Source organism: Littorina saxatilis, linkage group LG10, assembly GCF_037325665.1.
Source record: "Littorina saxatilis isolate snail1 linkage group LG10, US_GU_Lsax_2.0, whole genome shotgun sequence".
NCBI lineage: Eukaryota > Metazoa > Mollusca > Gastropoda > Littorinimorpha > Littorinidae > Littorina > Littorina saxatilis.
The window spans coordinates 5,917,739-5,935,173 of NC_090254.1; the positions used below are offsets into that span (position 1 = coordinate 5,917,739).

The 17,435-nt window shown below is 44.0% G+C and overlaps 1 protein-coding gene and 1 long non-coding RNA gene across 5 annotated transcripts in view; both read left to right on the plus strand.

The window, feature by feature from the left end:
• On the plus strand, positions 1–15,168 carry LOC138978033 (protein mono-ADP-ribosyltransferase PARP12-like). Of its 3 annotated transcripts, none has more exons than XM_070350654.1 (9): positions 1–349; positions 4,553–4,758; positions 6,138–6,454; positions 9,579–9,708; positions 10,058–10,304; positions 11,265–11,371; positions 11,812–12,005; positions 12,471–12,663; positions 13,222–15,168. In XM_070350654.1, exons 2-9 carry the CDS (start codon positions 4,573–4,575, stop codon positions 13,432–13,434), a joined length of 1,587 nt encoding a protein of 528 aa, XP_070206755.1. In that variant the 5' UTR covers positions 1–349; positions 4,553–4,572; the 3' UTR covers positions 13,435–15,168. The 3 variants fall into 3 exon arrangements, with proteins under 3 accessions (XP_070206755.1, XP_070206754.1, XP_070206756.1); XM_070350653.1 differs by lacking the exon at positions 1–349 and adding an exon at positions 1,473–1,535; XM_070350655.1 differs by lacking the exon at positions 1–349 and adding an exon at positions 1,473–1,535 and having other exon boundaries at positions 13,226–13,396.
• Positions 15,169–16,500: 1,332 nt separating this feature from the next.
• LOC138978011 (uncharacterized) overlaps positions 16,501–17,435 on the plus strand; it is a 2,013-nt gene continuing 1,078 nt past the window's right edge. Inside the window, exons 1-2 of one of the 2 annotated variants that reach the window (XR_011459559.1) lie at positions 16,501–17,273; positions 17,329–17,435. The exon at positions 17,329–17,435 is cut by the window's right edge and continues 1,078 nt beyond it. This is a non-coding gene — a long non-coding RNA (uncharacterized lncRNA). The remainder of the gene's footprint in view (positions 17,274–17,328) is intronic. The other variant, XR_011459560.1, reaches the window with a different exon arrangement.

The window sequence follows — 17,435 nt, forward strand, 5'->3', positions numbered from 1 at the left end:
CTGTCATTGACGAATCAACGCGTGGCAATTGTCTTTGCTTCAACCGCTGTTAGTGGACGTAGTGGGAAGTACTTACGAAAACATGTCCCATGCCATCTACGGAACTTGTCGACAAGACCAAAATAGCGAGCTACACGTATAGATGCCTCCGCTGTCACTATGCCGCAGGATTTGCTCAACACTGCATAATGTAATGCTGGCTTGCTGACTTCCATTCTGGACGAGCTCTCAGAAACTGAAGTGCCTTCAAGTTTCAAAATATTGCTTCATCTAAACTGTACCTTCGATCTTCGTGTGTGTGTGCGCGCACTGACTCAAAGCATGCCTGGGAAAACTGTCTTCTTACACAGTAAGTTCACTCATTTGCTCCAAGTGGTCTTTTTTTCAGTTGAACCACCAGTTCCTTCCCTTTTGTATTTCCCTCCACCTTCTTTCCCAACCTTGTCCTAGTTCGTTCCGTCAGTGGTGCTTTTGCTTTTTGTTGTCCTTTGTTGTGTGTTTCCTAATCAGGGCCGGATCTGGGGGGGGGGGGGGGTTCCTGGGGTTCCGGAACCCCCCCCCCCCCCCTGGCCATCCAATGTACCTCTCAGAGAAAAAAAATGTGGACTTTGGACCCCTGCCTTCAGTTGGAACCCCGGCCCCCGCCCCCCTCAAACGAACTTGGTCCGGCCCTGCTAATGAAGCATTTATAAGTGAAAATTCGTATTATTGTGCTGTCCTTGTATATCGGTGAGTACAGAATTCTTTTGTTTTTAAACAGTGACAAACCCAAGAAATGCAGAAAACTGACATGCCGACGCTTACTTGCAGAAAAACATGTCAAGTATCGAAAATGCCTGTTGTAAAATTAATGCAAAGAGAAGAAAAGCGCGTTTTTCGCAGTCGAAACGTGATTTTTGAACTTGGTGTTTTTTTGCCAGAGTTGGGCAGATATGTCATGTTTGACTGATGCTACCAGTGGTTTTCAACACGACGGTACGATGACAGTTCCCTCCACTACGTGCCGTTCACCGAAGCCGAAATGCAATACCAAAGTCCGGCCTTCGTCGAAGATTGCTTTGCAAACTGATTTCAATCAATTTGATTGAAAAATGAGGGTGTGACAGTGCCGCCTCAACTTTAACAAATAGCCGGATATGACGTCATCAAAGGTATTTATCGAAAAAAAAAGATATCCGGGGATAGTCATTCCCAGGAACTCTCATGTCAAATTTCCTAAAGATCGGTCTAGTACTGAGTTTAGTCTGAATCGCTCTACACACACACACACACACACACACACACAGACACACACACAAACACACACACACGTACACCACGACCCTCGTCTCGATTCCCCCTCTATATTAAAACATTTAGTCAAAACTTGACTAAATGTAAAAAGACTATTTGAGTCGATTTTCAGTTTTGCTTCGTGTCCGGCTTTCAGACGTACAGAATAAGCAAGGGAAGGAACTCTAGTTTTAAATATTGTGTGTGTTGGGTGCAGGTCGCAGACATCGACACTCAAATCGATAGAACGGCTGCTTAGCTATGTGAGTTAATGTCAGTATAAGTGCAGATAGTAGGGTTTGTATTGTAAGACTATCCTCTGTGGTAGCCGTGTTTTTTATACCAGCTTGTAGCTCAGAGACGTGAAGCGAGACGATACATTCTCATGTGCCTGTGGTTCCTTTTTCGTTGCATGCGTGTTTGTTACTCACTGATAACGTTGTACTTGTAGCAAACAAGGTTAATTAAGGGCTCCTCGCCCTTGTTTGTAAAAAAATCAGTTTCAGTTTTGAGACCAAGGGTAGTGTGGATGGTGGTGAGAGTGGCACAGAGAGGGGGAATGTTTACTGTGCCCCGCAAAGGCTCTGAACAGTTGTGCGCCAGTGTTTGGCTCAGTCAGTAACAGCCTTCAGCGCCCAAGTTTTACACAAAACATTGCACGATAATGCACCGCGCTATTCCAGGGTGGAAACGCTTTAGGCCAAAAAAAAAGGTCTGTTTACGGTATTAACATAGGCCAAAAAAATAGTGTCGGTAGGTCGGGATTTTTTTTTTCTCCAAAAAACCATATTTTTACGTTATTTTGCAAAAAAAACCAATTTTTTTTTCCTTTCCCAAATGCCAAAAAAAAGTCCAGGGTCGCGCGAAAAAAATAGGGTCGGTCGGGTTACCGTAAACAGACTATTTTTTTTGTGGCCTTACTCAGATATAGACGTACTCGGATAGTTGTTACGCCGGATTTTATACCGCCCAGAAACTTGACTTTGTGTGTGGGTATGTTGACTTTAAGTAAACTTGTTTGAGCACTTTCTCAACGTTACTTGCGAACAACACTGCTATTGTATCCCAGCCACTCACTGGTGACAACTTCTTCTTCGGCGTTCCAGAATTTTCTGGTTACGTGTGAGCTTGTTTGCCCATTTGGGTTTCCCACACTGACTATACTCTGAGAGCATAGTCAGCTTCACTCCGCTTTCGTTGAGTAGGCATGCTGGGTATTTTCGTGTTTCCATAACCCACCGAACTCCGACATGAATTGCAGGATCTTTTCCGTGCGCACTAGGTCTTGTGATTCAGATTGCGTGTACACACGAAGGGGGTTAAGTCACTTGCAGGTCTGCACATAAGTTGACCTGGGAGATCGGAAAAATCTTCACACTTAACCCACCAGGCGGCAGTGACCGGGATTCGAACTCACGACCTCCCGATTAGGAGGCCGACGTCTTACCACCCCGCCACTGCGCCCGTCACTGGTGACAACAACAAATACAATATTGTTTTGTAGACGAGGAAAACAAAATTAGTGTGCATTTACTCATGTCTTCAGTGCATTGAACTGTTTATCACAAACTGTAAAAGCAGGTTATTTTGCAGATTATGCACAGTAAGACATACCATTTCAAAGTATTGTGCAAACAACTACCAGAATCAAATTCAGGATTCTAACTTAATTAATAAGGGGGTAAGAATAAGGATATTGGGGCGTTAAAGGCTTTAAGCAATAGCTGAATATGTTTCAGTCCAAAGCATTAAGGGCTACTCTGTTACGTATCCCATTGACAATAATTTAAGTCACCATACCCGCACAGGAAGTCAAGTGTCTGAGTATAAAATCCCAGGTGCCAACTGTGTTGGTACATGTACGTATATTGGTGTAACATGTCTCCACCGTATATTCCTATCATCTGTCCGATTTTGCCCTGACAGCGAAGCATGCAGACTATACTAATACGAAAAGTTACAAGTTACACAAACCCTACTGACTAAGGGACTGGCAATGCTCGTCTGAGGACTGTACGTGTATGTGTTATCAGCTCAATTTTCGCAGTCATCAGTGCCTGCACATTTTTCTTTTTAAGGCCTTCGATTTTCAGGGCAGGTGAACGGGTATTACGTCCATGCTGATAGTGACAAACTGGTCTTTAGCATGGTTTGCCACTAACTTAAAGGCACATTAAGCCCCCCGTAAACCATCACATATACTGTCAGGTTTTACACACAGTACAAACACCCTTTCATTTGAACGCTCACCAAACGGGAACATCCTAGGTGCCCTACGTAAAGAGCGAGCAATTTTCAAAGAATTAATTTTGCGGAGAGAGTGTCAGAGACAATCGGACCGTGGTGCGTTTTGGCGCTAGACCTAACTTTTGAAATCTAAATAATAAATTGACAGCTTGTTACACAAACATTCTTAAATCATAAAAGAATTCTTTTTTCATCAAGACAAGATCAGTGCAATTCCAAGTTTTGAAAGTTTGAAAAAAGAAAAGCCCAGAAGCAGGGTCACGCAAGGTCGTGGTTCTCGTAGCAGATGACGGTTTATACCTATCGCCAGTTCCTCTGAACAGTCAAAAGCCATCGCTAGAGTTCTTGTGAACCACAGCCGTTTGTTTCGTGCAGTCAGAGGTACTTAATAACGTGCTATTGCAAATAAGCTCACTGCGAGTCGCATTCAAATTACTAACTGACGACTACATTGTGAAAAAGGGAAACTGGATCACACGGGTTCACAATGGCTCAGGGTAAACCACGCAAAAATAAATTCTTTGAAAATTGTTCGTGAGGGCACCTAGGATGTTCCTGTTTGGTGAGCGTTCAAATGGAAGGGTGTTTGTACCGTGTGTAAAAGCCTGACAGTATCTGTGATGGTATACGGGAGGCGTACTGTGCCTTTAAGTGCAGTTGATTTGCGTGTGGGTGAATTTGGTAGTCACAAGTCCGCAATCACACGACTGCTTGTACCGAATTTGACCTTGAATAAAAAGTAACTTGATAAAACTATTGAAATATAAACTAAAGCCACACTGTTACTCCTGTTACTGTTACACCTGTTTTTGTCTGCCATATTCTATTTTCATAACAATATTTATTATCCTATATATTACACAGGTTTGAGATACCACTTATGTCATAACAATATCTTTCACCACGGTTCATGTGAAGGAGGCTAACTGTGCCTTTAAATATAAGCGCAAACTCGCATTGTGGGGAGAGTATATGTAAAAGTTTATTACAACCGGCTGATGGACTGAGAGACATATATATGTCTTTGTTCCAGGTCGTGACTGAGAGGTGCAGATGGCTGATACTCACCCCAGCAGGAAACTTGTGAAAAACGCCCTGAAAGTGTTGCTGGCTTCTGCTCGCTGTGACTGCAGAGAAAGCGTTGTCAACATCTTTTGCAAACTCAAAGAGCGCAGAGCTGACGCCTTCAAGGCTGCCGATACTGACGTGTTGGAGACATGGCTGAGAAAATGCCCGAAGGTAGGTGTTGAGGCAAATTAAGGTGTGCATTTAATGTGGGGTGGGGAGTCTGGGAGGAGGTAGGGGGAAGGGTGGAGAGAAAGAGAGGGAGAAGAGATTCAACGGCTTTTTAATTTAAACAGATAAACGCTTCAGTATGGTATCATCTTCCAACCTGTTATATCTTCACATTGTGGAGGAGAAAGAACAAGTATCGTAAGGCAAAAATACAACATTTAGTCAAGCTCAGTCGAACTCACAGAATGAAACTGAACGCATTGCATTTTTTCCGCAAGACCGTACACTCGTAGCATCGTCTGTCTACCGCTCGTGGCAAAGGCAGTGAAATTAACAATCCAGAAAAGCGCGGTAGCGGTTGCGCTGAGGAGGATAGCACGCTTTTGTATATCTCTATTCTTTTTAACTCTCTGAACGTGTTTTTAATCCAAACATATCATATCTATATGTTTTTGGAATCAGTAACCGACAAGGAATAAGATGAAATTGGTTTTAAATCGATTTCGGAAATTTAATTTTAATCATAATTTTTCTATTTTTAATTTTTAGAGCGTGTTTTTAATCCGAATATAACATATTTATATGTTTTTGGAATCAGAAAATGATGAAGAATACGATAAACGTAATTTTGAATCGTTTTATAAAGAAATAATTTTAATTACAATTTTCAGATTTTTAATGACCAAAGTCATTAATTAATTTTTAAGCCTCCAAGCTGAAATGCAATACCAAAGTCCGACCTTCGTCGAAGATTGCTTGGCCAAAATTTCAATCAATTTGATTGAAAAATGAGGGTGTGACAGTGCCGTCTCAACTTTTACAAAATGCCGGATATGACGTCATCAAAGACATTTATCATAAAAATGAGAAAAAAAGTCTGGGAATATCATACCCAGGAACTCTCATGAAAAATTTCATAAAGATTGGTCCAGTAGTTTACTCTGAATCGCTCTACACACACACACACAAACACATACACCACGACCCTCGTCTCGATTCCCCCCTCTACGTTAAAAACATTTAGTCAAAACTTGACTAAATGTAAAAATGAGGATGCGGCATAGAAGTATAATGCATATAATGGAGAAGCAAAATATAATGAGAACAAAACAGAACTGTTTGTTTGTTTGTTTGTTTGCTTAACGCCCAGCCGACCACGAAGGGCCATATCAGGGCGGTACTGCTTTGACATTTAACGGGCGCCACACACAAGACAGAAGTCGAACAGAACTGTAGCAAACAGTGTCCACACACACTCTAGTATACCGTGTCAGTCTTTTTTTGAAGACAGTTATTTCTATCAAGCAGTCTTGTGAAGGGTTTGTTTTGTCTACGATTAAACGTTCCATCAACACATCTTTCTTGTTGTGTACTCATTGCAGCTGTTCATAGTTTATGAAGAAAGCGGGCAAGTGTTTGTCAGACCTACAGCCGCACTGGGTTTCTGCCTTGGTCACACCAGAAAACACAATCCGTGCCAACAGAAACTGTGCAACTACCTCCATGCCTGTCCTCGCTTCTTTCTCACGGGTGCCTGTGGCTTTCGAGACCGGTGTAGCTACGGCCACAACCTCCGAACTCCTCTCAACCGTCGGCTGCTGAAACTGCACGGTGTGGGTGTGTTGGACCTGACGGAACTGAGGACTCTCTTGCGTCTGCCCTGGGTGAGACGTGGTGCCTCCATGCCCAGGATGTGCAGGTGTGTACAGTGTAACCCACCTTTTAACGCTCAATGTCAATAAGAAGCAACCATTTCATTGTTTCGTTGTCTGGGGGCCCTGCAGCTAATACAGCTTGTAAACGGTTAAACTTTTTTTTTTTTATCCAACATACGTGAGAGAGACACTCATGAGAAGATAATCGTTCAAATCAAACGTGTGTTTATCATGTAAATGAGGTCATGTCAAGCAAGTCTGGCAGGGACCTGTTTTTCCACAGTTTACGATGCGAAAGTCACCAAGCCAAACGTCATTATAGAAAAAAAAATTGCGCTCGCTAATTCCCCTCGATGAATTGAATTCTTTAGAACCAACAGGTCACGCCACACTTTCCAGAGTGACGTTTCTTTGCTTTGACGTAGTAGATTGCACGATGCTTTAGAAAAGATCGAGGTTCCAAAACAAGCGTCTTCAATTTGGCTGCCTCGACTACGGGACGTTTTGAGTAAAATACAGTAAAGTACAGTATGTAGGATAAACAGAATACTACATGGCTTGCTGTGTCGTACCAGATTTAAACTCGTTGCTTTTTCAAATAGTGAACTGCGAGCGAAACATCTCGTGTAAATCTGGTACGACACAGTAAGCCATGTAGTATTCTCTCTATAACCTCTGTTATGGTACAGTAATACTTCGAAAACATCATCTACGTTATTGCCCGGGCATACTTTTTAAGAATATACATTTATTTCAAAAATATAAGCAAGCTCATTCTAATCACATCCACTATAATTTTAAATGACATGACCATCAGTGCTGTTGGTGGGTGCAATCATTTCTGTGCACGAGGAAGTCCTTGTGAGTCTCCGCCATGGCTAAAAGTAAGTGTTCGGAGAAATAGGCGCAAAAGCAGTAACTTATCTCGGGAATATCTTTTTATCCCATTTTGATAGACTTTTTAAATTTTTTTTATAAACGAACACTGCTAAAACAACCTTTGAAATGTTTTAGTTCAGATATGTACAGGGCGTTGTTTACTGCTGCAGTGAGTCTGAGTCTATCAGGGAAGTAACTAAGAGAAAAAATATCTTGGGAGTTCAGCATCTTTGTTACTGGCTTTTTCCAGCAAACGAGAAAGAATAAATGCTCCAAATTGTGATATGGTTTTTGCCCACCGGAACTATCACTACGAGAAAAACTACATTAACACGGCCGTCAGGTGGCTCCTGGCTCTGTCGTGAGGTTAATTGCAAGCGCCAGTTATCTCCGTTACCGTCATGTAGCTTGAATACATTCATATACAGTACGAATAGACGGCCTTTTGTTAAATCACGACGGGCATCCATTTTCACGTGTTGTTGAACGATAGAGCAATCACAAATATTGAACTAAAAAGACAAAAAACATGTTAAGGAACTTTTCACAATTTACTGGTCGCATCATATTACCATTGAATGTTAAGGGCTCAACAATTCTCAGAAAAGAAAGAGTCTTAGGGGAAGGGCTCCTAATATGGACCGGCTCTTAATATGGACCACCTCCAGTTCTGACAAACTAACGGCGCTAGAGCGCTCAAAATAATTTCATTGGCTGTATTCACCCTCTCTGGATAACTTGCACATGTCAAAACAGTTGCAGAAACACAAACCTCAAAACCGTTAGGCTTTTTCTCTTTTTTTCACTTTTGGCAGGGTTCACTCTAAATTTGCCGCCTAAAACGGACTCGTTTCTGTCCACCGCCAAAGCTTTTATCACACAAAAATTGCTATATATGACAGCTAAGACCGTATTTGTTACATTTTAACAGTGTTGACCCCGAGTTTCTACTGCAAACAAAAAATAATAGCAAAATCTCAAAGTATGTGTGAGTCCCCTAATATGGACCACCTTCAACAAATCGAAGAAAATAAAAGCTAAATGCTAATTTCATCAATTCATTCAGAAGCTTGCTGGAAATAACCTATAACTAGCCTTCGAAATTTAAACAAAATATCACAATAGTCTTCTTTTCGTGGAAGTTTATAATTTCACTTATTTTCACTCTGTTTTTGATAAGCTTCTTTAGTTTCTTGGTGTGCTTCAAATCATGCTCTCATCAACCCGAAACAGATAAATCTAAAGCATATTTTGATTAGTCTGACTTGCACACTAAGTTGTATCATGTTATTTTGAAATATAGGGGGCTTTTTACAGTGATTTGAGAAGGCCGCTTCAGTGGTTCATATTAGGCGCCCAGGCTCCTAATATGGACCATTTGTGTTTTTTTCTGTATTTAATTTTTGCTGAATATCTATCAAAGCTATTTCACTCTAATTAGGCCTAACGGTTAACCTAAGATAGAAGGACTACCAAACACAAAATGAAACTTCTTCGCAAGAAAACAAGCTAGTTATCAGCATGAAACAAAAAGTGGTCCATATTAGGAGCCCTTCCCCTATATGAAGAGTGGCTATGAAGAGGAAATGTGAAAAACTAAAGTCTTAAAAAAAGGATCGTGGGGTAAATTTGGAGGTCCTAAAAAGGGGAGGGGGGGGGGGTGTGGTGTCCATAGTATTATTAGTACTCTACTCTACAACAAGTTATGGGAATAACATTCTTAATGATTTAAGTTTTAATGATGTGTTTGTTGCTTTTAGACTTTTTAACGAATTTTAATGCATTATTGTATGATGATAATGCAACTGGGAGGAAGAATCCGTGTGTGAGCGCGAGCGTACGTTTGTGTGTGTGGCACAGAGAGAGAGAGAGAGAGAGAGAGAGAGAGAGAGAGAGAGAGAGAGAGAGAGAGAGAGAGAGAGGGAGCGGGAGAGGGAGAGGGAGAGAGAGGGAGAGAGAGGGAGAGAGAGAGAGAGAGGGAGAGAGAGAGAGAGAGAGAGAGAGAGAGGGGAGTGTAGTGTGTGTGTGGATGTGTTTGCAGAGATGGTTATGTTTATTTCTTCTGTAAATTATATCCCCTTGTCTGAAGGGCTTTTAAAGCTGAGGACAATAAACTCTCAAAGCGTCAAAGCGTCTACAAGAAGTTATTTTATTGAGTGCCATGATCGAGGTGTTTCCTACTGTTACCGATACATGCATGCAAACTGATACAGTTGAACCAGTCCTGTCTGTAACGATCACTGTTGGTCACTCCATTGAGTATTATAGACAGAACTCCTCTCTTTGCAGATCTTACAACAGCTGTGGTGGCTGCGTTCGCGAGGGTGGCCGATGTCATGGTCTGCACCTTTGTTCCTTGCATGTCTTCGGTTTTTCTGGTGGTGATTGTGAAAGAAACCATGATATAAGGAGTCAAGATGTAAGTTGTCAGTTAAACCAGTGTATGCTGCCACTGAATAGAAACGTGGAATACTGGTCAAATCGGTGGTTTTTGATTGGGTTAATTTGAAGATTTTGTGTATTCCGTTGAAAGTGTAAGCGTTGAAATCAGAGCTCAGAAGTAAGCCCAAAGAAGGCTATTGTAAGGGTTTTTTTCTGATTGGCTAAGGCATTTGCAACTTTGCATCGATAAAGGAGGAGATTACTTATAATGGCTGCTGTATTTTGGGCTAGATCCACCAAACAGTTTCCGCGAAAATCACATTTGATCATTTTGTTTGGATCATACCACGTAACAACAATCAAAAATAATATGAACGAACTCTCAGGTTGCAGAGACACTGGCGTTGTATGGCATCAGTGTTGCTGGGCGTCGACCGGAGGATGTTGTGAAGGAAGTCCAAGCCTATGTGGCCTCCCGGAATGACATATTTGTCTACCCTGATTGTGACGTTCCTGACCTGAACAGAAAGAAGAGAAGACCAGATATGGAGACTGGTGCCAAACCCCAACAGACTGGTACTATTCTGAATGTATTTCAGCAAAGAGCTTGGGAGTCAGTGTATCGCAAAAACGGTGAGATAATTCTGGCTATCATTTTCTGTTGCTGGATTAGTCATGTTTTTGCTTATTTATTTATTTATGAACTTCTGTATTGATTGTTTGGTGTATTGGTTTATTAGTTAATTTATTCAATTATTTGAAATTATGTTTTGTTTATTAATGTAACCGCTGTTCTTTAACATCTTCCTTTTTGGGAGGAAGCATGCTGGGTATTTTCGTGTTTCTATAACCCACCGAACTCTGACATGGATTACAGGATCTTTTTCGTGCGCACTTGGTGTACACACGGGGGTGTTCGGACACCGAGGAGAGTCTGCACACAAAATTGACTCTGGGAAATAAATCTCTCGCCGAACGTGGGGACGAACTCACGCTGACAGCGGCCAACTGGATACAAATCCAGCGCGCTACCAACTGAACTACATCCCCGCCCCCTCTCTTATTAAACCCTAGTGTTTTCTTTCTGAGCGTTCAATGCCTCTGTTCTGTTCATTGCCTCAGTAAATTAACCCCAATTTAAGACTCCCTCCCTTTTGGGACCTTCTTTTCTCTGACTTAGTTATTGTTTAGGTCTTAAAAGGGGGGTTCCACTGTGTTCGCTTGATCAATGGAATGATTGATTAAGGCACAAAAAAAATTAGTCTGTTTACGGTAACATAGGCCCAAAAAATAGGGTCGGTAGGTCGGGATTTTTTTAAAAAAAAATTTTTTCTAAAAAAACACAATATTTTTAAGTTATTTTGCCAAAAAAACAAGGCCCCTTTTTTTTCTTTTTTTCTCTCTTCCCAAATGCCAAAAATAAGTCGAGGGTCGCGCGAAAAAATAGGGTCGGTCGGGATACCGTAAACAGACAATTTTTAGTGTGTGGCCTAATCAATTGGATTGATTGATTTTTCGATTGATTTTATAATGATGTGCACACAGTCAAACGGCATGCGCCTTTGGGTGTACATAGAGCATTTCTGTCAGCAGGCAGACGCCCAGAGAAGCTGTTCTTTACAAGAACTGGCAGACGTCCAATAAACCAGGTCTCCACCAAGACTGAGTCCCCGGGAAGTATCTGTCGTCATCATCTTATGGTGTGTGTGTGTGTGTGTGTGTGTGTGTATGTGTGCTTGCCGTATACATGTATTTGTGTGAGTGTGTATGTATGTGTGTGTTTGTGTGTGTGTGTGTGTGTGTGTGTGTGTGTGTGTGTGTGTGTGTGTGTGTGTGCGTGCATGGGAGTGTAATTATATGTATGTGTATGTGTGGGAGTCGGAGTGTGAATGTTTGTGTCTGTATGCATGCGTGCGTATGTTGGAGTGTTTGTGCGTATGTGTGTATGTGTGGGTGGGTGGGTGGGTGGGGGGTGGGGGGGGGGTGGCGGTGAACTTGCATGCGAGCATTGGAGTGTGTGTGTGTGTGTGTGTTTATGCCTACGTGCAACCATGCACATGAGTATGTGTGCGTGCATTCGTGTTGTGTATGTGCGTGTGTGCCAACAAGCCTACATGTGTTACTGTTCTCTATCCATCAGGGCAAATGTGGTTATGGAGAATCTTGCCACAGACTTCACAGCAACAGGCCGTTTTTGTGGAGAATGATAGAGTTGCCCGAAGACACGGAGAAGGACGAAGACCTGACATGGACAAGTTTTGATCCTGTCAATAACGTTCTGCTGGAACAGTACTTCTCTCAGCCTGAAATCGTAGAGTGCTGTCTGGACAATGTGTAAGTGGAGATCTTTATCGCTCAGTTCAGTGTGGGTGTGAGTGGGGGGAGGGTGATGAAGGTGTGTGTTTGTGCATGGATTTGTGTGGTTATTCATCGATGAGTGTGTACGTATTTGTGTGTTGGGGGGGGGGGGGGGCTATGATTGTGGTTTATGTTGTGGGGTGTGTGCTTGAGTGTGAGTGTCTGCGTGTGTGTATAGGTGCAGGTGCACGCATCTAAGTGTTTTGTTTGCTTGACTACTTTTCACAAGACTTTCTTGGCTTAACTTTTATTTTCATGATTTCGTAAGGTTCATTTCTATTTTAAGCTACCCTCTTTTTCAGCAACTAGTTCTCTAAAATTGTAGACATTCTTAGAGGCCTCTGAGAGTACAGGTACTCTATCTTTCAACGTCAAATTAAGATTTCTTGCATTTGTGAGCAAGAGCAATATGTATTATATGCTCTCTGCTGTTTTATGCAGAGACGGTGTCAAAATGTTTGTGAACTTTATCGAACACATGGCTGAGTGCATCGCAACAGACAAGATGTACAGCCTACACCGACTCGGTATTCCACCCCGTGCAACTCTCAGCAGTGACCAGGAATATTTAGCCACCGTCTGGCTGTGGTACTGGCAAAACCAAAAAAGGAAATGGATTGAATTTGGATTTAAGGTAACTTGTGGTGGTTATTTTGCACTCCTGTATACAGAGGATACCCCTTTTAAGGTAACTTGTGGTGGTTATTGTGCATGCACTCCTGTATACAGAGGATACCCCTTTTAAGGTAACTTGTGGTGGTTATTTTGCACTCCTGTATACAGAGGATACCCCTTTTAAGGTAACTTGTGGTGGTTATTTTGCACTCCTGTATACAGAGGATACCCCTTTTAAGGTAACTTGTGGTGGTTATTTTGCACTCCTGTATACAGAGGATACCCCTTTTAAGACACCTCCCAATGCAAGACTCCCTCCTTTTAAAGACCTTTATTTTTCCCCAGACATCTGTTCATAACGTTTTTAAATGCACCAGCACCCCCATTTTAAGACTCCCTCTCAGCATATCATCAACCCATGTCCCTGAAAGGAAATTCCCCGTGAGGACGTTATAATGACCCTCTAAATTCAACACTCGCTCCTTTCTAAGACCCACTTTTCTCAGATTGTTTGAGGTCTTACAAAACCAAACACACATTGATCTCATTTTCTCTGTTTTCATTATGTGTGTGCAAGGTAGCAAAAAGAAAGAGAGTTGTGCTGACCAGTGCAGATGTGGAAAAGTACTACTCTACATGTTGCGGAAACACGCCGATGCGCGCTGAACACTATGTCCTTGACCTCCGAGGGAGAACACTGACCGACCTTGACACCAGCCAAACTTACAAGGTCATAAGACGACCTCAGTACACGCAACAAGATGGTGACCCTGAACTGGATATGGGATGAGGGAGCACTGGCTTTTTGCGCCAGACCATGTCTTCTTCATTGCATATGTGCATCGGTCTGTCACAAACAGCATCTCTTTGTTGATTTCTTTATTTAATAATTAATGTAACATTCCTTTTTCTGTTTTTCCCTATGCGGGACATCGTGAAGAGGTGCAGATCACGAATTTATGTTACGTCTTTAGGCGGTGTTCTTGTAAATTTCAACGCATAAACGAGTACTTATCAAATTGAAGTTTGTGTAGAATTCCATGATGGGAGTGGGGTCCTCATTTGGCCTATATGGTCCGCTGGACCCAAAAAGCAACAACTAACTAACTAACTAACCATCATGGGAGTTTACAGGAACACAGAGATATGTGATTTCCTTTAAAAAGACACTAGAAAACATTTATTGAACAATCCAAAACTGTCGGATGGTCCAGATTTTGCAGAGCAACATTTTTCTGGTATGAAGGCTTCGCGTTCATTCGGGTAATAACTATCCGTACGCATGCGTATCTCTCACAGATCACACAGTTTCTGAAAACTGCAAGAAATGGAATGTACATATTAAAAGTATAATCTTGCCCTTGCAAGCTATATCATACACATACAATATTCCTGGCGTGTTATATGGAATAGAACCATCCCACCACATGGACACAATTCAACAGCCTGGATTCTTCTGTGCAGGGTGGGGGTTTAGGGGTATACATTGATGTCGTATTGAATATCAATCTCTTCAATCAATCCAGTGCAAACCTTGCACAAAACACAAATAATTTATGTAGGCACATTTACTTTCATCTGTTCGGTAGGACATTTTGTTTGTATTTTACCACATACACGCACGCTTGCACGCACGCACACACACACAAACACACGCATGCACACATATAAACAGACACGCACGCATGCACAATGAGCTGAAGACGACAGTTCCTCCCCGTGGACCATTGAGCAACAACTGAAGAAGGGTTGACACACAGCGTGGATGATAAGACGTGTTAACACTTTCTACCCCACCTATGTTGACCAAGTTTGTTTTAGCCGAGACCAGCTGTGCTGCAGCAGGTCACTCAGAATTGTAGTAACTGTGTAGTAACTGTGTATCAACACGCTGGAATGCAGGCATTAGATGGACGTTACAGGAAGCGACTGAAGCTAACAGTCTGAGCGGATATATCCGTACCTGGTCAGATAGAGCCATATAGGCTCCGAGCCAGCTAGGCCTACCGTGCACCCCCCTCAGGATCCGGCTTCAGTAGGCTAGAGATATTCATTGGGGTCTACTGAACACGTTTTATCAAGTTCGCCACGAAATAACTCATTCCCACTACTACTTATGCCCCTTTGTTTAAGGGTACCCCCTCGAACGCTAAATTTATCTGCGAAATCACAACAATGCACAGCTGCAATGAATGAACAGAGAACCAACTTTTTTGAAATCAAAACAGTTACGTTCATCATTAATCTTGCAAAAAATACCTATTACAGTGTTCAATGTTTAATAGATTGGCTGTAGTGATGCTTGATATGCTCAAACCGTCATTTTCACAGTGCGCAAAGCTTGTCAACTTTGATAAGTAAAAGGTTTCACTAGGTCCAGTCCCTGAACCCCTGCCTCATTTTGGAAGCCCCTCCCTCTCAAACACTAGGTCCAGACCCTGAACCCCTGCCTCATTTTGGAATCCCCTCCCTCTCAAACACTAGGTCCAGACCCTGAACCCCTGCCTCATTTTGGAAGCCCCTCACTCTCATACACTAGGTCCAGACCGTGTACCCCTGCCTCATTTTGGAAGCCCCTCCCTCTCATACACTAGGTCCAGAACCTGTACCCCTGCCTCATTTTGGAAGCCCCTCACTCTCATACACTAGGTCCAGACCGTGTACCCCTGCCTCATGTTGGAAGCCCCTCACTCTCATACACTAGATCCAGACCCTGAACCCCTGACTCATTTTGGACCCCCCTCCCTCTCAAATACTAGGTCCAGACCCTGAACCCCTGCCTCATTTTGGACCCCCCCTCCCTCTCAAACACTAGGTCCAGCCCCTGAACCCCTGCCTCATTATGGACCCCCCCTCCCTCTCAAACACTAGGTCCAGACCCTGAACCCCTGCCTCATTTTGGTCCCCCTCCCTCTCAAACACTAGGTCCAGACCCTGAACCCCTGCCTCATTTTGGACCCCCCTACCTCTGAAACACTAGGTCCAGCCCCTCAACCCCTGCCTCATTTTGGACACCCCTCACTCTCATACACTAGGTCCAGACCCTGAACCCCTGCCTCATTTTGGAAGCCCCTCACTCTCATACACTAGGTCCAGACCCTGAACCCCTGCCTCATGTTGGAAGCCCCTCACTCTCAAACACTACGGCCAGACCCTGAACCCCTGCCTCATTTTGGACCCCCCCCCTCCCTCTCAAACACTAGGTCCAGACCCTGAACCCCTGCCTCATTTTGGAAGCCCCTCCCTCTCAAACACTAGGTCCAGCCCCTGAACCTCTGCCTCATGTTGGAAGCCCCTCAATCTCAAACACTTGGTCCAGCCCCTGAACCCCTGCCTCATTTTGGACCCCCTCCCTCTCAAACACTAGGTCCAGTCCCTGAACCCCTGCCTCATTTTGGAAGCCCCTCACTCTCATACACTAGGTCCAGACCCTGAACCCCTGCTTCATTTTGGACCCCCCCTCCCTCTCAAACACTAGGTACATACCCTGAACCCCTGCCTCATTTTGGACCCCCCCTCCCTCTCAAACACTAGGTCCAGACCCTGAACCTCTGCCTCATGTTGGAAGCCCCTCACTCTCAAACACTAGGTCCAGCCCCTGAACCCCTGCCTCATTTTGGAAGCCCTTCACTCTCATACACTAGGTCCAGACCCTGAACCCCTGCCTCATTTTGGAAGCCCCTCACTCTCATACACTAGGTCCAGACCCTGTACCCCTGCCTCATTTTGAAAGCCCCTCACTCTCATACACTAGGTCCAGACCGTGTACCCCTGCCTCATGTTGAAAGCCCCTCACTCTCATACACTAGGTCCAGACCGTGTACCCCTGCCTCCTTTTGGAAGCCCCTCACTCTCATACACTAGGTCCAGACCCTGAACCCCTGCCTCATTTTGGACCCCCCCTCCCTCTCAAACACTAGGTCCAGACCCTAAACCCCTGCCTCATTTTGGAAGCCCCTCACTCTCATACACTAGGTCCAGACACCCCCTGCCTCATTTTGGACCCCCCTCCCTCTCAAACACTAGGTCCAGACCCTGAACCCCTGCCTCATTTTGGACCCCCCTCCCTCTCAAACTCTATGTCCAGACCCTGAACCCCTGCCTCATTTTGGAAGCCCCTCACTCTCAAACACTAGGTCCAGCCCCTGTACCCCTGCCTCATTTTGGAAGCCCCTCACTCTCAAACACTAGGTCCAGACCCTGAACCCCTGCCTCATTTTGGAAGCCCCTCAATCTCAAACACTAGGTCCAGACCCTGAACCCCTGCCTCATGTTGGAAGCCCCTCACTCTCAAACACTAGGTCCAGACCCTGAACCCCTGCCTCATGTTGGAAGCCCCTCCCTCTCAAACACTAGGTCCAGACCCTGAACCCCTGCCTCATGTTGGAAGCCCCTCACTCTCAAACACTAGGTCCAGACCCTGAACCCCTGCCTCATGTTGGAAGCCCCTCACTCTCAAACACTAGGTCCAGACCCTGAACCCCTGCCTCATTTTGGAAGCCCCTCACTCTCATACACTAGGTCCAGACCCTGAACCCCTGCCTCATGTTGGAAGCCCCTCACTCAAACACTAGGTCCAGCCCCTGTACCCCTGCCTCATTTTGGAAGCCCCTCACTCTCAAACACTAGGTCCAGACCCTGAACTCCTGCCTCATGTTGGAAGCCCCTCACTCTCAAACACTAGGTCCAGACCCTGAACCCCTGCCTCATGTTGGAAGCCCCTCACTCTCATACACTTGATCAAGCCCTGGTGTACCCAACCAGAAAAGTGTCTCTACAGCTGTTCAGCTA

Coding starts and splice junctions, on each gene's coding strand:
- LOC138978033 (XM_070350654.1), top strand. CDS start 4,573: ATGGCTGATACTCACCCCAGCAGGAAACTTGTGAAAAACGCCCTGAAA. Junction 9,709..10,057: donor ATGATATAAGGAGTCAAGAT/GTAAGTTGTCAG, acceptor ACGAACTCTCAG/GTTGCAGAGACACTGGCGTT. Junction 12,664..13,221: donor GGATTGAATTTGGATTTAAG/GTAACTTGTGGT, acceptor TGTGTGTGCAAG/GTAGCAAAAAGAAAGAGAGT.